Source organism: Barbatula barbatula, assembly GCF_947034865.1.
Source record: "Barbatula barbatula genome assembly, chromosome: 12".
In the NCBI taxonomy this organism is placed as follows: domain Eukaryota; kingdom Metazoa; phylum Chordata; class Actinopteri; order Cypriniformes; family Nemacheilidae; genus Barbatula; species Barbatula barbatula.
In genome coordinates, this window is record NC_136775.1 from 10,095,873 (window position 1) to 10,118,392 (window position 22,520).

The window sequence follows — 22,520 nt, forward strand, 5'->3', positions numbered from 1 at the left end:
ATTTCATGTGATTGTTTCGACACACAACTGGGTCTAAATATGATATAAAATATAGTTTTACAGACTTTCTGGTTATATTTGTGCCACAGACAAATGTAACGGCGGGGAATGCGGAGTCACATCATGATATGACTTAGTTCACAAATTATATTATATTACTGACAAAATATAACATTTTGTCAGATCCAGAAAACGGCATGTTTTGACCGAGGAGTGCAACTCCATTATTCACACAATATCTTGCAACAGTCTCAGTGAACATCGGCGTGGAATCCTCACAGAGGGCCGATGAGTAAACAAACCCACAGCTCTGAATACAAACACCTCCACACACGTGCAGACACAGGTAAAGGGAACGGGAGCATGTAATCTATGGTAATGACAGCCACCCACCCTGTGTGATGGAGTATTCCCAGACCTGACGAACAGAGCTTCTCATCAGTCAGGATGATCAGGCATTACTAATGGATGTGAGGGGGCAGAGAATGATTATAAGTGCTGTATTTTAGAAGGTGTGAGAAGAACCGATATCTTCCTCCTCGCTTGTGCATGATCCAGAACAGATGAGATGAAACACACTCTGAAATTCAGTTTAAAAATAAGTGATTAAAGTTTACCAGAACTTTATTACAAGTTAAAGAACACAATGTAGGCGGAGCTGAAAACACATAATTAGGTTAGGAGCACAAAGGAAATAGAGAGACAAAGAGATATAGCTGCAAGCACAATTACGGGCCAAGCACACTGGTGGTAAATGCTTTGAAGAATGAGTAAATGTGTGGAACATACCTGGCTGGGTTGCATAGATTTGTGTGATACTTGGCAGCTAGTGTTTTAGAGACAGTGCTCAAAAGGAAATTAAATATAGGTTTTGACCAGTAGACAGTAAATTGAAAAACACATGTACTACAGGAATGTTGGTGATGGAATTCGACAGGTTTTGTTTTCATATGTAAATGTGTTGCTAAGATACAGCCTCACCTCCTGTTCCTGTCAAATTTGTTACTATTTTACAAGCAATTGGCTTGGAAAATCAAAAACTGAACATTTGTAAAGCTTGGTTAAGAAATTATCTTAGCCATTTACAAAATTGGTTCAGAATGATGAAAAAAATATTATGAAACTGTTGGTGGTGCCAGCAGGTTTGAGAGAGCGAGAGACCCCAAAATGGCCATGTTGTGCCATATTTTTACCACCTTTGACCCTGTAGTTTCTACTCAGGCAGAGAAAGAAAAAAAGAACGAGAAATTAAAATGAAAAGAGACACAATAGGTGCGCCTATGCAATTTGGTGCCTGTCCCCTAAAAATATTGCTTCTACAAACCATGTGTGAAGGAGAGGATAATTCTTTACTTAATGTGGATGGCAACTGGGCTTTTTGTGCCAGGTTATTCATCTTAATGAAAAAGCGGTGCATACGAGGGCAGCACAGAGACTTATCAGATGACTGAAGAGCTGATGCACAAATGCATTGTGGGTAGGTTTTGGGTTGAATACCCACTGCAACTAACGTCAACTAAAGAATATTGGTGTGGGTGCATGTTTGTGTGTGTCAGAGAAACAGCCAGGACTGGGAGTGGATTTTACAGTTTTTCTGGTGATGGAGTATTTCGCCAAGGGCAACGTGCACGTGAAAATAGGACCCCTTCTGCTGGTTCTTACAAAAACGTAGAGAAAGCAGCTGGTCTGTGTGCACACTCTCACACACATACTCAATCACACGCATTTGGTTTTAATGACTCTGTTTGGGTTTATTTGTGTGAGCCTGATGACTATATTGTGTGTAGCAGAATAGCTCATCAGACGAAATGTTCACAAACACACACGTCCACATGAAGAGATCCAATCAACACATCACAGCGAACGCTCACGTTCATTAGACTAAAGCGAGCTCATTAAAGACTCTTCAACTTGGCATACTAAAAGAGATTTTTCACCTAAAAATGAAAAGTCTGCCATTTACTGCAATACACCCTCATAGCTGAGCACAAAAGAAGGGATTTAATAAAATACCCTACGTTTTTACACTTTAGAGTAGATGGGGACACTAAAGAATTTGGACATTCGGGTAAAGACTTACTTTTCTTATTTTTAGCTTAATGAACTTAGACACACATAAACTAACAGCCGCACACACATGCAAGAACATACAGTTTCTGATACATTAACAACTTGCCTAAGGCATTTTGCACAAAAGATTAATAATAATTCATAATTTGATGTAATTTCTATGTAATTAAGCATATATTAAAATAGCAGCCAAATTTCAAGAGTCAACATTCGATCTCAGATATTATTAAAGATCACAGATATTGTGAAGATCTTCTTTCCACATATAAATCCGTGAATGAATCTGAATGTATCTCTTCCTCATTATCCTTGTTATTTATGGGCTTCAGATCAAAGAATCCCACCCCCATACACACATATACAAACACCTGTTCATTTCAGCATTATGTTAACAATAGCAGGATATTATCTGAGTCCACTCAATGCAGTTAACAAGAGAAAATGAATTGCCCCAAATGACATCCAATACAGACTTTCTCTAAAACACTCTTTCTATGGCTCTGAAAAATATATGGAACGTGAATAAGAAAGGTTCCTTTGCAAAGATAAACACTTTACAAGTGAGGATTATCTGTTTGAAGTCAACATCAGGGGCGTAAAAATGGTGCATGCTAAACCCCCAATGGGAATACACAGAGGGTTTCTTATAAGAGCTAATACATTCTTATTTGACCTTTTTTTAATTTTTCATGTAAATTCTGTTTTGGCTAGTTCATAATATTCTCTTTTTGACTTTTGACATAATTGTGTTAGATATATACTTTATATACTGTAAATAATAAATTATTTTAATTTCTCACACAGGCTTAGGGTCCTTCATAATCACTCATTTTCATGGTCAGATACTGGCTCTTCCTTTCTGCTCTTGTCTTTTGACCTTAATCCAAATATATAGATGAACCCAAATAAACAATTAAATTGACTTGGAAATGAGGACAGAACTCATGCAAATATCACAGCCCCCAGGATGCCGCTGTCATTGTAACCTTAACCTCATGAATTTTACTGTGCCCGAAGCAGTGCATTGCAGTCTAGTGGATGCCTTTGAGTCAGCACAGGAAAAAATGCGAGTCATGTATCACTCTGTGACCGGTACTAATGAAAATTGGAGGTAAATGACAAAGTAGGTACAGGGATAAAAATATATCAGGAAAAATACAAATATTGACCCCATTGAGAAACTGGTGCTAGTTGAATTAGCTTACACTCATAGCAGACTTACAGTGACTGCAGTCTTATCGATTGGAGTTTTAACAAAAATACACTAGTAAAATATATTTCAATCCATTTTAACTTAAATCTCGACAAAACAAGGTAGTGTTGTAATTCCAAGCACAACCAGGGATGTTAATGATAAATCAATAATAATTTAATACATTAAGTGTATCAAAAGTCAACTAATCAATTTCAGAACAAGTGCGCTCTGTATTCATTCATGCAACGGACAAAACACTGCCTATATAGTCATCTGGAATTATACTACACACTGCTGTTAGTGTACTGCATGTCATATCACATGGACGACACAGACTCTTGTCTTGTAAAAATAAAGCTTGACATATTCAGGCTTTAGTGTGTTATTCTGTAAATAAAGATTATGCTCACTGCAAACACTAAGATAGTTTGTTACAGTAAAATATGACAACAAGCATGCATCCTTTGTCAGCCTCCGTGCATTGTTTCAATAGAGCAATGTCTTGATAACTTCACATAGCGTATTAGGCTGGCATTAGGGAAAATATTTTAACGATAATAATAACACAGATCTCCTTTAAAGATTAAACAATAATTCAATTTAATAACAACAAGCACAAATTCTTAAAACACTAAGCTAGTTTTTTGGCACTATTGCGTACTTGAGAAGAGGGGGGATGACGCGTTTCAGAGGGGTTAATAAGGGGCCAAAGAAATTAATTACCTGTGTTTACCTTTTTGTGCTATAAAAGAATTTCTTCTCATCATGTTGATCAGGCTAAGCTGTGATTACAGTCAAGCTGCACATAGCCACACACACACACACACACACACACAAATAAACAATAAGACTTTCATCAGTATTCCTACATTCCTGTCTGAGAAAGGCAGAAAATCAGAGTGCAGCAAACAAGCAAAGCATGAGCTGCAGTCATGCATGTAATCTCTCCGGGAGATCAAAATTCCAAGTTATATAGTTGTATATTGACAGAATTAATTTAATAACACAGTGTGAAGTGCTTATCATACAGTCCATAATCAACAAACCCCCACACATTAAAGTAATTTCTAAAACTTGTTTGTGTGTGTGTGGCTAGGTGCACTGTTTATAGGCAACCCTGTTCACTTATGCAATTAACACCAGCAGGATATTTCCTGAGACACTGCTTGAGTGTGTTTTGATTTCATCAATACAGGCTCTAATTTCGCTGCATGACATCAGGAGAGTTCTCTGACTCACTCTGTCCCTGTCATCTCTGTTATTTTCTTTATATACATACAGTGGGGCAAAAAAAGTATTAAGTCAGCCACCAATTGTGCAAGTTCTCCCACTTAAAAAGATGAGAGAGGCCTGTAGAAATGAGAAAAAAATCACATTGTCTGATTTTTAAAGAATCTTTTTGCAAACTATGGTGTCGAATAAGTATTTGGTCAAAAAAAAAGTTAATCTCAATACTTTGTTTGTAATGACAGAGGTCAAAAGTTTTCTGTAAGTCTCCACAAGGTTTTTACACACTGTTGCTGGTAGTTTGGCCCATTCCTCCATGCAGATCTCCTCTAGAGCAATGATGTTTTGGGGCTGTCGCTGGGCAACACAGATTCTCAACTCCGTCCAAAGATTTTCTATGGGGTTGAGATCTGGAGACTGGTTGGGCCACTCCAGGACCTTGAAATGCTTCTTACGAAGCCACTCCTTCGTTGCCCAGGCGGTGTGTTTGGGATCATCGTCATGCTGAAAGACCCAGCAATGTTTCATCTTCAATGCCCTTGCTGATGGAAGGAGGTTTTTACTCAAAATCTCATGATACATGGTCCCATTCATCCTTTCCTTTACACGGATCAGTCGTCCTGGTCCCTTTGCATTATTTCTCCTCCAAACACGACGAAGTTGAGTTTTTACCAAAAAGTTCTATTTTGGTTTCATCTGACCATATGACATGCTCCCAATCCTCTTCTAGATCATGCAAATGCTCTCTAGCAAACTTCAGACGGGCCAGGACATGTACTGGCTTAAGCAGGGGGACACGTCTGGCACGGCAGGATTTGAGTCCCTCGTGGCGTAGTGTGTTACTGATGGTAGCCTTTTCTACTTTGGTCCCAGCTCTCTGCAGGTCATTCACTAGGTCCCCCTGTGTGGTTCTGGAATCTTTGCTCACAGTTCTTGTGATCATTTTGACCCCACGGGGTGAGATCTTGTGTAGAAAATAAAATACTTATTTTCCACCATAATTTGCAAAAAATTTCTTTAAAAATCAGACAATGTGACTTTCAGATTTTTTTTCTCATTCTGTCTCTCATAGTTGAAGTGTACCTATGATGAAAATTACAGGCCTCTCTCATCTTTTTAAGTGGGAGAACTTGCACAATTGGTGGCTGACTAAATACTTTTTTTGCCCCACTGTACATATTAATATAAATCACTTTACAGGTATGGTTATAGACACAGAAAAAACTTTTATAGATATGGCTAAACAGAGTTAAAGGGATGAAATTCTTTCATCATTTACTTGTAGTGATGTCTTTCTTTCTTTCAGTTTTTCTTTCCCCTCAGAGCACAAAAGAAGACATTTTGAGGGACAAAAACAACAAAAAACGTGACATTGATTTGGACACAAATTCACTGAGACGTTTCTTAAAGGTGCTGCGTGTCATTTTTAAGCAGCATCTAGTAGTGAGCTTGCAAATTGCAACTGATGGCTCACTCCACCCCTCCCTTTCGAAGCACTATGGAGACCGAGAGAGGGTTAAGATGTCGTCACAGCTTCATTCCTTTGCCGAAAGAGACTACATATTAACTGAGTTCGTCTCTTTAGGGCTACTGTAGAAACAACATGGCGACATGTCAACAACATTCCGTGCAAGGGGACCCGCGCTGTATGTAGATAGAAATAGCTCATTCTAAGCTGAGAAAAACAAAACGCTTCATTATGTAAGGTCTTTATACACTTCTGAACACATGCTGTAATTGCATTTCTGTCAATAGATCCTCGGAAAAACTACACATTGGTCCTTTAAAACGTCTTATTTTGTGTTCTACTGAAGAAAGAAAATCATACAGGTTTTGAATGACATAAGGGTGAATAAATGATGACAGATGTTTATTTTGGGATGAACTATCCCTTAAAGCAATTTCCCAGAAAATTTTCTATACACTCTCTCCTGTCCTTTGTATAAATAGAATGTAGATGCATTTTCTGTAAAATTGCTTAACTTTTATTAACCGTGTCTGAGCACCTCCAGACATGAGGCAATGCCACTGATGACCAAACACAGAGTTATACAAGCTGGTTAGTGCACTGTGGAGCGGTGATAAGGTGATTGATGCAGGATGATGGCAGTGTTTGATTAGACTGTCTATGATCAGCCTGTATGCTTTTTGGTGGTTGCTGTGGAAATACAACAATTGATGTTGCCAACAAATACTAATGACTATCTTTCCTAAGAAACATGTCTGTATGTCTGTCTATCTCTGTGTATGGATGTGTGTGTGTAATAAAGAAAGAGAGTGTTAAACCAGCTGCTATAAAGTTTGGTATTAGCCCAGAAAATTGAAGTTTGTGTAGTTAGAAAAACAGAGGAAGTGCCCCCCCCCCCATCTCTAAAATGTCAGAGGGATATTATTTTGTTTTTGCTGTATTAAATTTATCCTGTTACAGTCTTATCTGCGAATTAAAATGAGCCTGCTTGTTGTACCATCACTGTATTCCTCAGCTTCTTGCTTTCTTGTTTTCATTTTCATTTCCATTGTGTGAACACGCACACGGACAAACAGACACTAAGAACACACACACAAAGAAATCTTCTAATCTAGTTCATCAACTATTGACAGAATCACAGGAAGGATAAAGCACATAAAAAACTCTCTCTCTTTTAATGTGTTTATTGTGTGTTATTGTGTGGCTCAAAGCCTGTTCAACTTGTCCTGGCATTAAACGGATATCTCTGCTTTTGAGCTGTACACAGTTCTAGAGGGACAAAGGTACAGGAGAGGAATCATGAAAATTCAGTGTACTATCGCTTTGTTGTCTGAAAAAGCATACGGTATGTGCACACATCATGCATCTTGCACACGTTTTGTTCTGATGCTTGTTGATCTAAACAATCTGAAGCGGTTAACCTGCATGTGTTTCGGGTTTAGATGGGTCAGTGCCCTGTATTTATCTGACGCATGACGCATGGCAGCCAGGTAATAACAGCCTTTCATTCTTGTTTACGGTCATCATCACAGGACAAAAAAAAAACACAGACACATTTGTTTTTCTATTATGGCAAAGACTTTCCATTGTTTTATACTGCACTAATGGTATTTTAAGTGTCCTAATCATAGCCCTCACAGAAACCATTAAGACATAATTAGGTATGTTTATTAAGCTGTTTTCCTCATAGGGACCATTGACTGGTCTCCACAACATAGGCAAAACCTGTCCTGCTCTCCATATACTCCAGCTCCATACAGCACTACACAGAGGAACGTTTCATTACCCTCTAGTTGCTTTTTTATAACACAAATAACTAAAGCCTAAATGTCTTTCCTGATGTTTTTTCTAAAGTTCCTGATGTGAAATTAAAAAGACAATCTAAGCAAATGTTGTCGTATGGTAAGAGAACACACCTATAAAATGAACGTAGATGATTCATGGGCTTTGGTGCTGATAGACTTTTGGGTTCTAGGGAAATTTTGAAAACAGTTTGATGACTAGTGCCCTTTTCTCAGCATCTCAGCAGCAGGAGACTGGCACTTAGGAGAAATAATGGAGACATTAAAGAGATCTCATTAGTGATTTTCCTTCACTAGTGCTTATCCTGCATCATTTGTTATCAAAAGTCTATCAAGAGAACGGCACAACCTTCACTTCTGGCAATGTTATCCCCATGACAACAGAACCACGGTGGAAACTCAGAGTGACAACCTGCCTCCACACTTCACTTACACTGAGGAGTTACTAAATGTGAACACACTAACACACAACAATGCAACAACACACATTTCAAGCATACCCACAAAAAAACTACCCTGTTGTTTTCTAATGTGGGCCAGATGCAAGTAAGTTTTTCCTCATTCTCACCCTATCATGTATTTGGCGGATTGAGATAAATTAATGATATTCTGTGTTTGGATATCTTGCTTGTCAGCATTAAATTTATTCATCAAATGAAGCCTATTATTAACAGATGTTCCTCGAAAACGATTTTCCCAGAATGGAAGAGTCACCTTAGAGATAAACATGAATGTTGTACTCCCTCTCTCCTGCTCATATAATCTCTCCTCTAGAGCCATTTGGAAACACTTACAGCCCATTAACAATCATTCCTTCTGATTAGAATGGCCTTTGAGTGCCTGGACAAATTGCTTTCAAACATCTTCAAAAAATTCTTAAGTCATTCAGACTATGTGTGTTAGCCATTTTCCTGCACCCAGCGAGTCTTGTTCTCTCATTCCCTTTGTCTCTCCACAACTCGCTAAGAAGAGCGTCTGAGATACTTTGGGCAATGTCAGCCTGAGGCACTCTCTCTCGTTCTCTCGTGCACATGTGAATTCTATCATTCACCTCACATTTATTTTAATTCATTGCATAATTACAATAAGTGAGTGCCATTAATGAACATCCAATTCTGCCTACGGTTGGAAAACAATTGTTATATCTTCCTACAAGATTTGTTTACTTTGGATAAAAAAGCACTAACATTTCAGAGCCAAGGGAATGCTTCCATGTGCTGGTGCCGGCCTTTAGTATGTGTCTGTCAATGTAAGATGCCCTCTTTGCTCTCTTAAAGCATTTAAAGGCACATTAATGAGCTACAGAAATGTCTCAATGTGTTTAAGAGGACAGGTACTGTACATCGGCGTGCTACTTGAATCTTTGTGTGTTTGCTTGTGTTTATGTTTCTGCACAGTAAGCTAAAAAGATAGTTATTCATTAGCCTTTCCTGTGTGATTAGAGTTCCTCGGCCGTGTTAACGTCAGGACCCCAACACAAAGAGTTTCAGACAGGCAAAGGCTGTGGAAGGCCGTGGCCAGGCCTGGGGCTGAATATTAAACGATGTCTGCTACAGTCCATTAGTGCGGCAACAGAGCTAACCCTGCTCAAAAAGAGCTGAGCTAAGTACAGCAGTAGCCACTGATTATCACAACTACTGTAATCATTAATACGCCACTGAGAGAGAGAGGGAGAGAGAGAGAGAACCAACAAAGTATAAAGTTACAGCATAACCCTTTAACCTTTATTTTTAAGCATATACCTGATGACTACTGCTGCCAAAGATACTAAAATCTCTTTATGCAAGGTTTCTTTCTGATGTCAGTGTTATCACTATCAATTCCTATATGTGAGATATAAAAGCTGGTTCACTGAGCGAATATAAAGGGACATGCCGATATTCATGTACATTTAAAAAAGATCTCGACTGGTTTAAAGGTACAATGTGTAATTTTTGGGAGGATCAATTGACAGAAATGCAATTTAACAAAGATATATGTGTTCAGAGGTGTTTAAAGACCTTACATAATGAAGCAGTATGTTTTTATTACCTTTGAATGAGCCATTACAATCTACATACACCGCGGTCCCCTTACATGGAATTCGTCATGTTGTTTCTATAGTAGCCCTAAACTGACAAACTGCTCTACCGAGTTCGTAAATATGTTATCTCCTTCGGCAAAGAAGCAAAAAACGTGACGACATCTTAGTCCTGTGTAAGCCACCGGAGTGCTTTGAAAGCGAGGTGGGGAGTGAGCCTTTGGATGCCATTCGCAACCTCACCACTAGAAAAGCGAATAGTCATCAGAAGTGTGCAGTAGTGCGCAAGTCTGCAATTTACCCTGCTACCTTGTTTTAACTGTTGAACTGAACTGTTGCCTGCTGTTAGTTAAGATTATTTGAGCTTGTTTATTTAATTACTCGATGACAGTGATAAGGTGTTAGCGTTTTTTCTTCTGTTTGGGTACTGTGTTACTGAAGTCACATTATGTTGCCGTTAGCAGCTCGTTATGGCTAGACATTATAGTTTTTCACTTAAAAGCACAGGGTAGTTGATCGCTGTTTGATCCGTGGCCCATTCAAGTCGTTCAGGCTTTGTTTTGGTAATGGAGAAGACATGTTCAGCTCTATTCTGTTTGCGCTAATCTCAACACATACTTAAGCAGTGCCTCAGTAGTGTCAGCCCTCGTGTGCAGCCCTCCTTGTGTGAAGACCGACGAGAGTAAAGACCTGCGACTCTACCTGCGTAACTCTGTGGAGCAGTTTCTCTGGCAAGGCACATCAGTATATTTAACTTACCTTTGTTTTTATTTAATTGTATACTAACATCATGTGTTTCCAGTTTATTCTTGTACTCCATCAGAGACAGTGGTCTCGCCCAAGACTCAAGGCACATTGTGTTCCCTCTCACGCCCGTCCCATTCACACCACCACTTTTACACCTCTGACTCTCTTTGACTCTCTCTGTGGGTCTCTGGAACTGCCAGTCAGCTGTGAACAAGACAGACTTCATCCATGCTTTTGCTAGCCAGTCTGACATTCACATTCTAGGCCTTAATGAGACATGGAGCCACAGCCGGTACTCACAGATCAGGAAACCAGCTTGACCTCATCTACACCCGTAACTGCACCACAGACAACATTAAAGTCACACCTTTTCACATTTCTGACCACTTCTTTATCACTTTCAACATGCTCCTATCTACATGCACTACACCAACACCACCACCTGTTTATTTTAGACGGAACCTTCGCTCGCTCTCCCTTAGCACCCTCTCTGCTAAAGTGACATCCTCTCCACCGACACCTTATGCTCTACACTTACATTCTGTCTAGATAACCATTGTCCTATGTCCTCCAGACTAGCTCGTGCCACCCCCTCCTGCCCTTGGCTGTTTGACATCCTCTGTGAACAACAGAGTACAGTCAGGGCTGCTGAAAGAAAATGGCACAAGACCAAGAATCCTGCTGACCAAAGGGAGTACCAGTCACTACTCTCCTCTTTCTCTGATAGGGTTACCACAGCTAAAATGTCTTTTTATACCACCAAGGTGAGCAATGCACCTAGCACTTGGCAGCTTTTCAAGACATTAAAGTCTCTTCTTTGATCCCCTCCTCCCCCGCCCACTTCATCTTTGAGAAGTCTGGTCACCACATGATCACTGAGGTCCCTCAGGGATCAGTGCTTGGACCGCTGCTATTTTCCATCTACACGACATCCTTGAGACCTGTCATACAAGCGCCTAAATCCTACAAGAGTACATAAATGTAGGATGGTGAAGGTCAAGCAGATTTTTTTTAAAAGACCAGAGGTTTTGTATGAATGAGAGAAAGAAGAGGTTAATAAAATGTGAAACTGTTTGGAGAAGGAGTGTGTGTGCAAGTGTGTTGTACAACAGCCCTGAGCACTGTAGGCCAGAACTCTATAGGAACACCTGCTCCTTCTATATTTATTTATTGATTTTGGCAGCGTGTCAAATTAAAGTTGCAGCATCGCTGATAATATGTTCCTTGGCATCTATTAACTATAAAGGCCATTAAGTTGCATCACATAAGTTGACTGGCAGCAGTTCAACAATGTTTAAGTAGCAGGAACAATGAACAGAAATCATTCCTGTAGATAAGCATTGAAATATCATGAGCTAACTCATGAGGTATTGGTTTTCAAAAGAGCTTGACATTTTCTGACCGAGTCATTAAAGGTCATCTGGTTGGATCAGGTAAAACATCATCTGATGACTGCTCCATCTGCTTTCTGTTATTTCACCAGACCATGCATAAGAAGCACAACACTCAGAGATGTTTATAGAACATGAATTTTAAAAATATAAATTATTTTGTTAAAGGGATAGTTCACTCAAAAATGAAAATTGTGCCATCATTCACCCTCTTGTCATTTCAAAATTGTCAAAGAATCCTGGTTGAAATGACCTGAGGGTGAGTAAATGATGACAGAATTTTAATTTTGGGGTGAACTATCACTTTAAAGTGTTTACTAGAATAATCAAAATAACTCTTCGGTAATTATTTTAGAAGCATTATTCTTTAGAGGTATTAGCTATTGTCTTATACAATCATAGATTATGATAGAACTGCAACTTTTTTAAGTTTTAGAAAAATGTATCTGCTACAAAATTAAATAATAATATTTCAACATGTTCTAAAACACACCCCACACATAGCTATCACAGATATAAGAATCCTGAGGAAACATCTATTACTCAAGTCTATCTCAACTGCACCCAATACAAACTGACAAGCTACTTCACTCCAACGCAATGGCTGCAATGTTCAATCTAATTCAAACTCATTTCCCTTCCACACACACTGTGTCAGTCTCATACACTCTTTAAATATGCCTCTCTTCATTGCATGCATGTTTTAAATCGTGATATGAGATGGCAGTTTGGAATGCAAACAGGGTCTCTGCCGAAGCCAGACATCAGACATCCACACAACGTCCTGGGCGGAGTGAAGAGGAAATAACCCAGATACTGAGCGAGTTCAGCTTAAGATCTGTTGGATCTTTTACATGCGGAGCGATGATGCAGCCCCGTTAGACAAGCGTGATGGTGCTGGGTGAACCGCAGGGCATACGAACAGGTGTTGACTGCTGCTGTTTCTAAATAAGTACTCAGGGACTCATTCGAGTTCAGTGAGTTGAACAGGAGACTGCTATGTACACTGATTGTGAACATTTTGGTAAGGTTTTGTTTTTGTCTTAGGGCCACGCCACAAGACACTATGGAAGATGTTCCTGTTTTTGCTGATTTAATGGTCTTTATGATCAGTTTCTGTACAAAATATCCCATTAAGGACACAGTTATATCCGTGCAAGTCTGTAGGAGAAAAAACCTCAATTAACCCCTTAAGGCAAAATACTGACAACTGCGCACCAGTGAGGTGCCCTCTAGTGCTGGACTGAGGAACAACAAGCACATTAATGCCTTTCACATATCTAGAGGAATGTTTGTCTGCTGGAAAAAAATAATGAAAAAAGTGAACAAACAAACAAAAAGAATAAAACCAATAATAAAAATAGACAACAAAGGTGAGGTCTCGGTACCACATATGTTTCTTCCTCCATAATAGCCCTTCCCCACTGCTATAAACCTAAGTGTGTCTTTGTTCTGGTAAATGAGAACGCTCGCTGTTGGCCTCAAAAGCTCTTTATCTTTTTACAAAAAGCACCAAAGTCAGAACTGGCAGTCTAAATGGTGCTTTGTCCCAAACCGTCAATATGAACATACAACAATAACATGTTTAGGTAAAGTTAAAGACACTTGGAATAGCCCAAATGATTTATTGCATATCTGACATTTTGAAAGCACGGCTTCGCAACATATCAAAAAGATTATTAATGGGTTGGGTGTGATGTAAGACAATGGAGGCTGTCAGTCAAAACAGCTTAGAAAACCTAGCATTTCATTCTGCATTCAGTAAGCGTCTCAGTGTGTGTTTGTGGTGGGGGGTTAGAGTAAGAGTGAATGTGGCACTCTGATTTAAGCTGGAGCAACTGCACCTTTCACAACAGCTGCTCTGAAATTACCCATCAAAACCATCACCAGAAGCCCAGCTTCATTCCATTCAACCTGCAATGCCTGTCCGTCCTGTGGGGCTCTGGTCTAGCAGAAAGCAAACACTCAGCCACAGAACACAAACAAGTACACACTTACATAGATACTCTTATACTACTACTTAAAAAGTAATGCATTTTTGCATATTTAGGGAGTGTTTTTTATTGACTGCCTTTATTATGGCACCATTTTCTTTACAGGAAAATGTCAGGAATAAGTATAAAATGTACACAAGCACCAGCTAGGCTGAAATTAAGCATGTTAAAGTAGAGAATGTTGCTGGCAGAGAAGACAATAGAGTCTAAATGAAAAAAGGCCAGAACAAGAAAAATAATTTCTCAGCAATTTTTCATACCTTGTTGTATCTCTTGGTACTGTTTGCTATTATTTTTATTTGACTGTTCAGCACCAAAAGGCAAACTTATTTACAAAGATCATGATTTGACTCTTAAACATACATTTTTAATAATTAATAATTACTATCGCAATCCAATATTTCTAAGTTGATTCAGACAAAATATGTGTATATTTAACTTGAAAGGCTCAAGTCAAGATGCCATAGAAGAACTTATTTTGTCTAAATGGTTCAATAAATAACCTTTAAAATCCAAATAACCGTTCTGTTTCACAAAAGGCTCTTTTTTGCAAAAAAATGTACTTCAAATGATAAAAAGGTATGAAAAAATGACTCTTTGTGAAACCAAAAATGGTTATTTTTCGGCATCGCTGTGAATAACCTTCACATAAAGTGTTTCACTTAAAATAATACATTAAGTTTACTTGTGTTTTTCTTCAAATTACACTATCCTGACCTGCAGTGAGTGAGCGGTTCTCTCTCCTCTCTTTAAGTATTTATTTCAGTGCCCAAGAGTGTCAGAGTAGCGCTTAAGGTCAAAGTTAACAATATTACTAAAAGTCTTAGATTAAGCACTATTGTCTGAACGAGCTCTGAGCTCAGCAGAGCATGACCTCATGTCAGTCTTTGTTAGGGGGTCTATCTGCACTATAAACATGCTGCATGTAACTGGTAAGACTTCACAATAAAGATTTAATGCATATCCAACATGAACTAACATTACACAATACAGTACTATTGCATCATTTATTTATCTTAGTTCATGTTAATTTACAAATAAAAGTTTAAAGTCAAATGTACAGTGTGCACGCACAGTAAACTAACATGAACAATTGGTTTGGCATGAACTAATTGATAAATATTAATAAACGGTACAAAAATGTTACTAAAGTGTTGGCCAAAAATATATATTTTTACATGTAAATTACAGCTTGTGAAAGTTGTGTGGCTTCGTGAACTCAATCTGATCTATTTCCCCCGTGCAACAATGATCCCACTTCATCCAAAACTGTTATGTCCAGTTTTAAAGTCATTTCCAATAAAGTATATGGGGAAATAGATGGGGAAACAAAAACATCACTACACTTCCCCAAAATATAACATCGGTTAAAAGTTTAACCGATGAATATACATATCTTAACAGTTAAGAATATATGGCGTCAGCAGTGCGATTGAACACATTACCGGTGATTCGCCTCCGGTGCTTTTGCACAGCGGACCCCGGAAAACTCCTTTGATGCTGCGGTAGTGACCATTGCTGAGGTGCGTGGAGCTGATCACAAGGTAGTAGCACGCCATCCGGTGCAGCGTCACCCATGAGCGGGCTCCAGAGACGAGCAGACGAGCAAGTTGCTTTGAGAATGATCACTCAGAGCTTGAACCGTCAGTAAGTCACCGGAGGACGGTGTACTGGCTTAAAAAAGCTCGAGCGCCACTCCGATCGCTACGATGGATGGAATTGCGATATCCACTTAGATTAACTGATCGTATTGTTAGTAAAATACTATCATCGCCGGTCGTTTTGTCCTCCACTTTATGTTTCTTTACAAAAAGACACAAACACATGCTCACCCATATGACAGCTCAAACGCCTGTGTCGGGGCGGGACGTGATGTTGCGAAGATGAAATCTCACATATGTTCAATATTTCTTCACCGCGATACAGACTACATAACTGAGGTCATGTCGTGTTTAAAAGTCAATGAGTGTTGGAAAAACACATCCCAGCATTCATTCGGTATGTGATACTTTCACTCCGTCTAGTTGAAAGTTTTTGTCCTCGCGTTGATGTCTTCTGTGTCAACTCTCCCAAGAATCCTGATCAACTCACTGGAAATCTGATGGAAGATCCCAGATCCCTGCGCTGCAACAATCTGCGCTCTGCGCGGAGACCAAATGAGTGTAAGGCTTAGGTTTCCTTCACTCTCTCCCCCTCTCTCTCTCTCTCTCTCTCTCTCTCTCTCTCTCTGGTGGGGGGATTTGAGAGAGAGTAACGATGCTTTCAACGGAACGTGGGCAGTTTTGCCAGCATAAGGAAACACACCTTCAGTCCTTCACACTCATGCAAGCCTTTAAGTATTTACAGAAATGCACATTGTGGCGCATTTGGCATACGATTTTATCCAAAGCGACCTATAGTGCACTCAATGTACAGTACTATATGTTTTGTTTTTACGCAATAGTCTACCAACTGAGGAGCTACACTTGTTTTTGAGTACTTTCTCTTGATGCACACTTTTCTGGGCGGGAAACGTTATCATGTGATATGGTCCACTCGTGTAATGGCCTATAAATCACCCGGTGAACAAATGCATTTCAAATAAACTGACTGACGTGTCAAATAAAGTAATGAGAAATGTAATGTCGGCGCGTGGAGAAATGACTGGCGCTGTCCGCTGACTGTGGTGCTGAAATTAGAGAGCTGAAGGAGTGATTCATTATACGTCTACTTAGGGGTAATAAGACTTTGGCAGGGGGTCTGGGGTGTAGATGCAAGTCATAGACTAGACTGCACCATCAGGTAAGACTAATTGGTCATTATGTTCCCTTAAATGGGTTAAATTGGTCTTAACAAGCAAATGTATGTTTTTTCAATGTATCTCTATTTGATTTATTTGTAAAAGGTAGCACTTTGAATTTTTGTATTTGTTCCAAGTAGAAAAAATATTTCACAGTGGTGTCATATCTCAAATTACCTCTGTAAATTAACCTGGACAAAAAGCATTTACTAAATGTTAATGCAAATGTAACACTTAAATTTATTTCTCAGAGTACATTTATGTGATGTAATGGTCTTTATGGAACCATGACTCTGACAACCAAAGCAAAATCTATGCTTATGTGGACTGTTTTTCTTTGTATCCAAGGGACGTTTAGTGTACATTCTTTCCTGTCGACATCAATTTTGTTTCTAGAACAATCAAGCAGAACTGTACCAATGAAACAATGCCAACAAATGAAACTGTGATTCACTCAGGGCTTAACAGAACAGTTCCTTTATGCGAATATAAAACACAAATGTGTTATCACTATGCACAGGAGTAGCTAGAGTTACAGCGTGCTTTTGGAGCACTCTGAACTGCTGATGTGCAATTATCTCCAAGGTACAAATTCTTTTGTGTTTATTTCAAATAGAGGGGAGGCAAATACTACTTCCCATTATGAAAAGACGCTCGTGCCATCATTATAAAGAGAAGTGTTGCCTGTAATTTATAAGAAAAAAGCTCTTTGAATTGTGTTCCTGAGTTACTGGATATCTAATCTTTCCTAGTTTTGCCCCCAGCTGGGTTCTCACTCTCTCCTACACATACACACTTCGACTCTGAACCTCTAAACTCTGTCTATTCTCTCTCTCTTTTTCATATATCCTGATGAAATTATAAAATATTAAACAGAACTTTTTGGGCCCGTATTCCTCTGCTCCTTCAGTAGCTTCCATTCGAGTCCAAAGCACAAGCCTGGCATGTTATAACACAGTAAAGTGCCAACACATGCACTTACAGTAAATACACACGCATATAGAGAGTGAAACGAAGGGGTCACAACCATATATTGCGTATATTTAAATTCAAAGCCAAAAGCAATGACTGGAGAAATGAAATATTCTGCAATCTAAATGTAAATGTAAGAGAAATTTATTGTTGGATTTTCAGCACAATTACGGCATACTAAATTTATTGGCTGTTCTTGCTGATAGTGTAAGAAAGACACCAAAAGAGAGAGAGAATGACAGGAAGGAAAGCATGACAGGAATCAACCGACTCCTTTTATAAATAAAGTTAAAGAAAATGACCAGAGTTTAGGTAACATTGACTACGCTTCTGCGTTTGAATGCATGAAGATCAGAAGTAGTCAATAGTAAATCATTTTGTTGAATAAAGAAAGAGAGGTTTGAAATTACACCAGGGTTTCCATTTTTGGTGAAATACTCCTTTAATGTCTGCTGTTCATAATTTTAGTTAGGTGAAATGTATGTTGAATTCAACTATGCAAACCTATAGAGAGACATAGTATCATCAATTAACAGCAGATGATAGCACACCTACAGACCTGCCAAAATCAGGTCGCACACACACTCACAATCATTAAATACAGACAGAAATACACACAACACACAGAGAAGAGCGAAGCTCCAGATGAAAGGCTGGGATTCTAGTTGAATTTATTCCTTATGGCTTCATGTGCCCTGACTCAGACTGGGAATTTCATTACAGAAAACCACTTCTGTGTGAGAGACAACCTCAGGTTATACATCCAATAAGGCGCGTGTGTGTGAGAGAATCTGTGCCTGTGTGATTTTATTGCCGATCCAGTGACACTCAGTAAAAATACATAAAGTTGAGGTCAGAATACAGCCGACCTCACTTACACCCATGCAAAGTCTTTTTTAAGACTGTGTTAAAGGAAAAGCATAATATATTTTACTGTTGACCCTCGGAAATCACAGAGTATGAGATTGCTGCATTTTAAATATCTACTGCTATCATAATCACGTACACATAGCATACTTGGTTTGACCTTGTTTTCAAGGGCCATGTGTGAACCGAATTCACATGTGTATTTAACAAATCTATGTGTTTCCTCAACAACAGGTTCTTACTGGCACATCGGTTGGTTTTTTTTATTTCAATATTTTCCCCAAAGATTTTGTTATAGAACCCTCTAGTGACAATGTATAAAGGTCACATTTAATGTATGTATTGTTTATTTTTCCAACTTTTCAAATTGATAAATATGTGTGGATTTTATTGTTTAACCCACACCAATAACACAATATTACAACAATCATCTTATCAAATAAATTCAATATTTATTTTGAAAAAGTTATAATATTTTTTTTAAATGACTTTCTTGGGCATCAATTTCACCACAACATCCAAAGTTTTATAGTGCATGTTTACTACCAATAAACTATACAGGTATTACTAGATGCTAAACCAGAGGTGGGCAAACTACGGCCCGCGGAAACATCTCGGGCCCCCCAAGCAGTTTCACCCGGTTTTTAAATGGATTCAATAACATTGGGTTTAAGTTAGGATATTGGTGAAAATTACTAATTTGATGTAATACAGACAAAATCCATTAGATGGTGCAAGTCTGCTATGCAGCATACTTGAGTAAAGAGAAAAAGAGAGTGAGACATGCGCAATTGCGCTAGCTAGACGGACGTGTTTAAACGCTGAGTTTGCGGAAGCGCCTTACGCTGAGGCGGGAAACGTCTTGATTACAGATGTAACCTCAGTTCCCTGATGGAGGGAACTAGATGCTGTGTCGAGACTTTGTGTCGAGTATTTTCCCTGGAAAATGCACCGGGAGAAGGACGCTCTTTTGAGGAAGTGGACGCCAGGCCCTGAAAAGGGATGAGATGGGACGGGACCGTCCCGGCTCAACAGCGGTTGGCTGGAGTCATGCCCAACGTTCTGTCTCCCAGTCTACGCCGAGAACTTTGAAAATAAAATCCTCCACGTGTTCCAAACAGCCTACCTTGTGAGAAAGGTCGACATAAGTAACTCGACAAGTTATCGAGAAAGCGTAACTTCTCTGCGTCTCTCATCTGTGCAAGGTTAAGCCATAGGTGTCTCTCTCGGACCACCAGAGTGGACTTCGTATAACCCAGCGAACACGCCGTTACTTTTCACTGGCGGTGCGCAGTTCCTGCATGATGCCGGGTCGTGTCTTCCCTCCTCCACTTCAAAGCCTTAGCTTGCAGGATAGCTATGGCATGATGACCGGAGGCACTCATGTTAAAAAACTTACATGCCCAGGAAGGGAGCTTTCGTCGACCCGTCCAGGGGGCGGCGGTCTGCAGGTAAAGATGTACCGCGACGGCAAGCTCGACCTGAGGTCGATATAACCCTTAGCTGCCCCCATGGCGAGGGAAGTTTGGGCAACGGAGCTTGTTTTGTTCTTGCGCCGAGATGGGGGGCGTTCCAGGTCTCGGCGAGCTGCTCATGCACCTTCGGGGAAAAAGGACCTGGGCGGAAAGGGTTGACACCACGCACGCTCCGTATCGAGGTACAAAGAAGTCCGGGCAAGCATGGCTGACATGTCCGCGTCAGCCTGGTCTAGTATTACCGTAATGCAAAAATATGAATACTGTATGTGTTGGACATTGTTTGTTGACAAATTTGATTAAATTATTGTAATGAGAGTTATCTTGCTAAGGCCACAAAGTGCTTAAACACAAATAAACATACACATATACTGTAAATATACTGTAGATAATTTCACAAGTCAGATCATGGCACAGACTCAGCTAATATGGGAATTCAAAGTGCAGAGGTGTGAAATCTTAATTGGATCTATAAAAACACATATATTCGCAATCACAAACACGCCTACGCAGGAGAACAGCAGAGGGTTAATAGATCTGGTTTGCCTGGTGTATGCATGTGGGTTTGCAGAATCTGGTTGTTGCACTTCATAGTTATCATCCCGCACACATTACATCAATGCCTGTATTTGCATCATTTCCTGTGCTTCTCTGACCCATTGCTCCAGAACATCCAGAAGTACCCAGTCAGAGGAAGTCTCTCATCCCCTGTCAATTCCACACACTGTGGAGCCCTGAATTTGAAAAAATGTGGATGCTACCCAGAGGGCCATATTGCCTGATCCCGAAAATATATTATTTATCTGCAGTGAGGAATAATACCACGCTAGGTTATGATCCTTCATGATTAAGGACTGTTTTGGCAGTCCCTTACACCCCTGCATATAACACAAACAGCTGCCACAAAGGATAGATGCTTTTCAGATTAACAGAAACATTTCTAAATAATGTTTTCATTCAATATGTCAATATAATATTCTGAATAAAAACATAAACACTCAGGAGTCTATGACCAATCAAACAAGGAAATATGTAACATTTAAAGGGATAGTTCCCCCAAATATGAAATTTCTGTCATCATTCATTTATCCCATTGTCATTTCAAACCTGTATGACTCCGCAATCCGCAGAACACATACATAACAAAGATATTTAGAAGAATGTTTGTAACCTAACACCGGCTGTACCCATTGACCTCTAATGTACAGACACAAAACCAATGCGGGAACAACAGGTATCGCCGTTGTTCAGTTGCCCAAATTCTTCAAATTATCTACTTTTGCGTTCTAGAAGAAAAAAGTACAGGTTTAAAATTACAAAAGGTTAGTAAACGATGACAATATTTTCAAAACTAAAATAAACATATATAATATAAAAAACGAATAAAAAATAAAAAAGGCTCTCCCCACTATACAGTACACTGCTAATACAAATCACCAAACAACTGTGATGGAGAAGCCTGAAGCACAATTTCTGCATTCAACGCACATTTATCTTGCAATTACTGTATGTCTATTACACAGCAGGTCGTGCTGACTGTCACTGAACTTTCAATTTCACTGTTTTATCTTTATAAAGATGCAGATTTAAAGTAACATGAACAAAATGTGCAGCGATCAGATCGCATTACAGTAAAATCACTGCTTTTATACTGTGCAAATCTACTTGGGTTATGAAGCACATATGAATATGAAGCACATCACTAATAAATTACTGCCAGAGATTATTACAGGGACAATTAGTCTCTGGGACGTCCTCCTGAGTGCAGTTTGGCAGGAAACCCTGTAAGAGGGGGCCATCTGAGTCTGTGTTGCATCATATAGATGAGGCAAGACTAACAAAGGAGTTTAAAATGGCTTTTTAATAAGGAAAAAGTATTATAAAGTGCAAAAATGCAAGTTAAAGTTTTCCATCTAAATTAAAGCTCATTTATACTGAAGAGGGACTCTATTATCTTTTAATCTTTTCATGCCTACATGTTCCCTGATTTCTCAGAATAAAGTGGCACAGAGACATCATTACGCCCCCTGCCACCACAGATAATAAGCTTCAATGATGGACTGGAATTCATGTCTAATCAGAATTTGGGGATGAAGATTCTAAAGTAAGGTCTCCAGGCCATTATTATGATTTCCACCATTTCTAATTGAGAAGAATAATTATTGCCTTAATTATTATAGCTGTAACTAAACTGGTTTAAAGCATGGACTCATCAGAATTGAAACATATGTGTTATATTTGGTTTATGTAATTGTATAATCAGAGTTCTTATAGATATTAACCTGAACACATCTTTAAATTGAAATATGTCCTTTACAAAAACGCAAATATATCCAGATGTAGCAAAATGTCTCCAAAAAAAGTCAAGTCGACAAATGAAAAACGAAACGAAATAAAATCCCTCAAACTTTGAATTGTAATAAGCAGCATCATCTGGAACAATTAACAATAAAAATATCTTATCTTTTACATAGGTCATAACCAAAGATTTTTTAACAAAGTGAGTGTTATTG

The 22,520-nt window shown here is 39.0% G+C and overlaps 1 protein-coding gene across 1 annotated transcript in view; it reads right to left on the reverse strand.

Annotated features, from left to right (window-relative positions):
• The window catches only part of znf804b (zinc finger protein 804B), a gene marked incomplete at both ends in the record, with an annotated part of 74,268 nt that extends 58,795 nt beyond the window's left edge, over positions 1 to 15,473 (reverse strand). Inside the window, one exon of the mRNA XM_079469009.1 lies at positions 15,360 to 15,473. Coding sequence (XP_079325135.1) covers positions 15,360 to 15,473 — 114 coding nt within the window. The remainder of the gene's footprint in view (positions 1 to 15,359) is intronic.
• Positions 15,474 to 22,520: the final 7,047 nt, after the last annotated feature.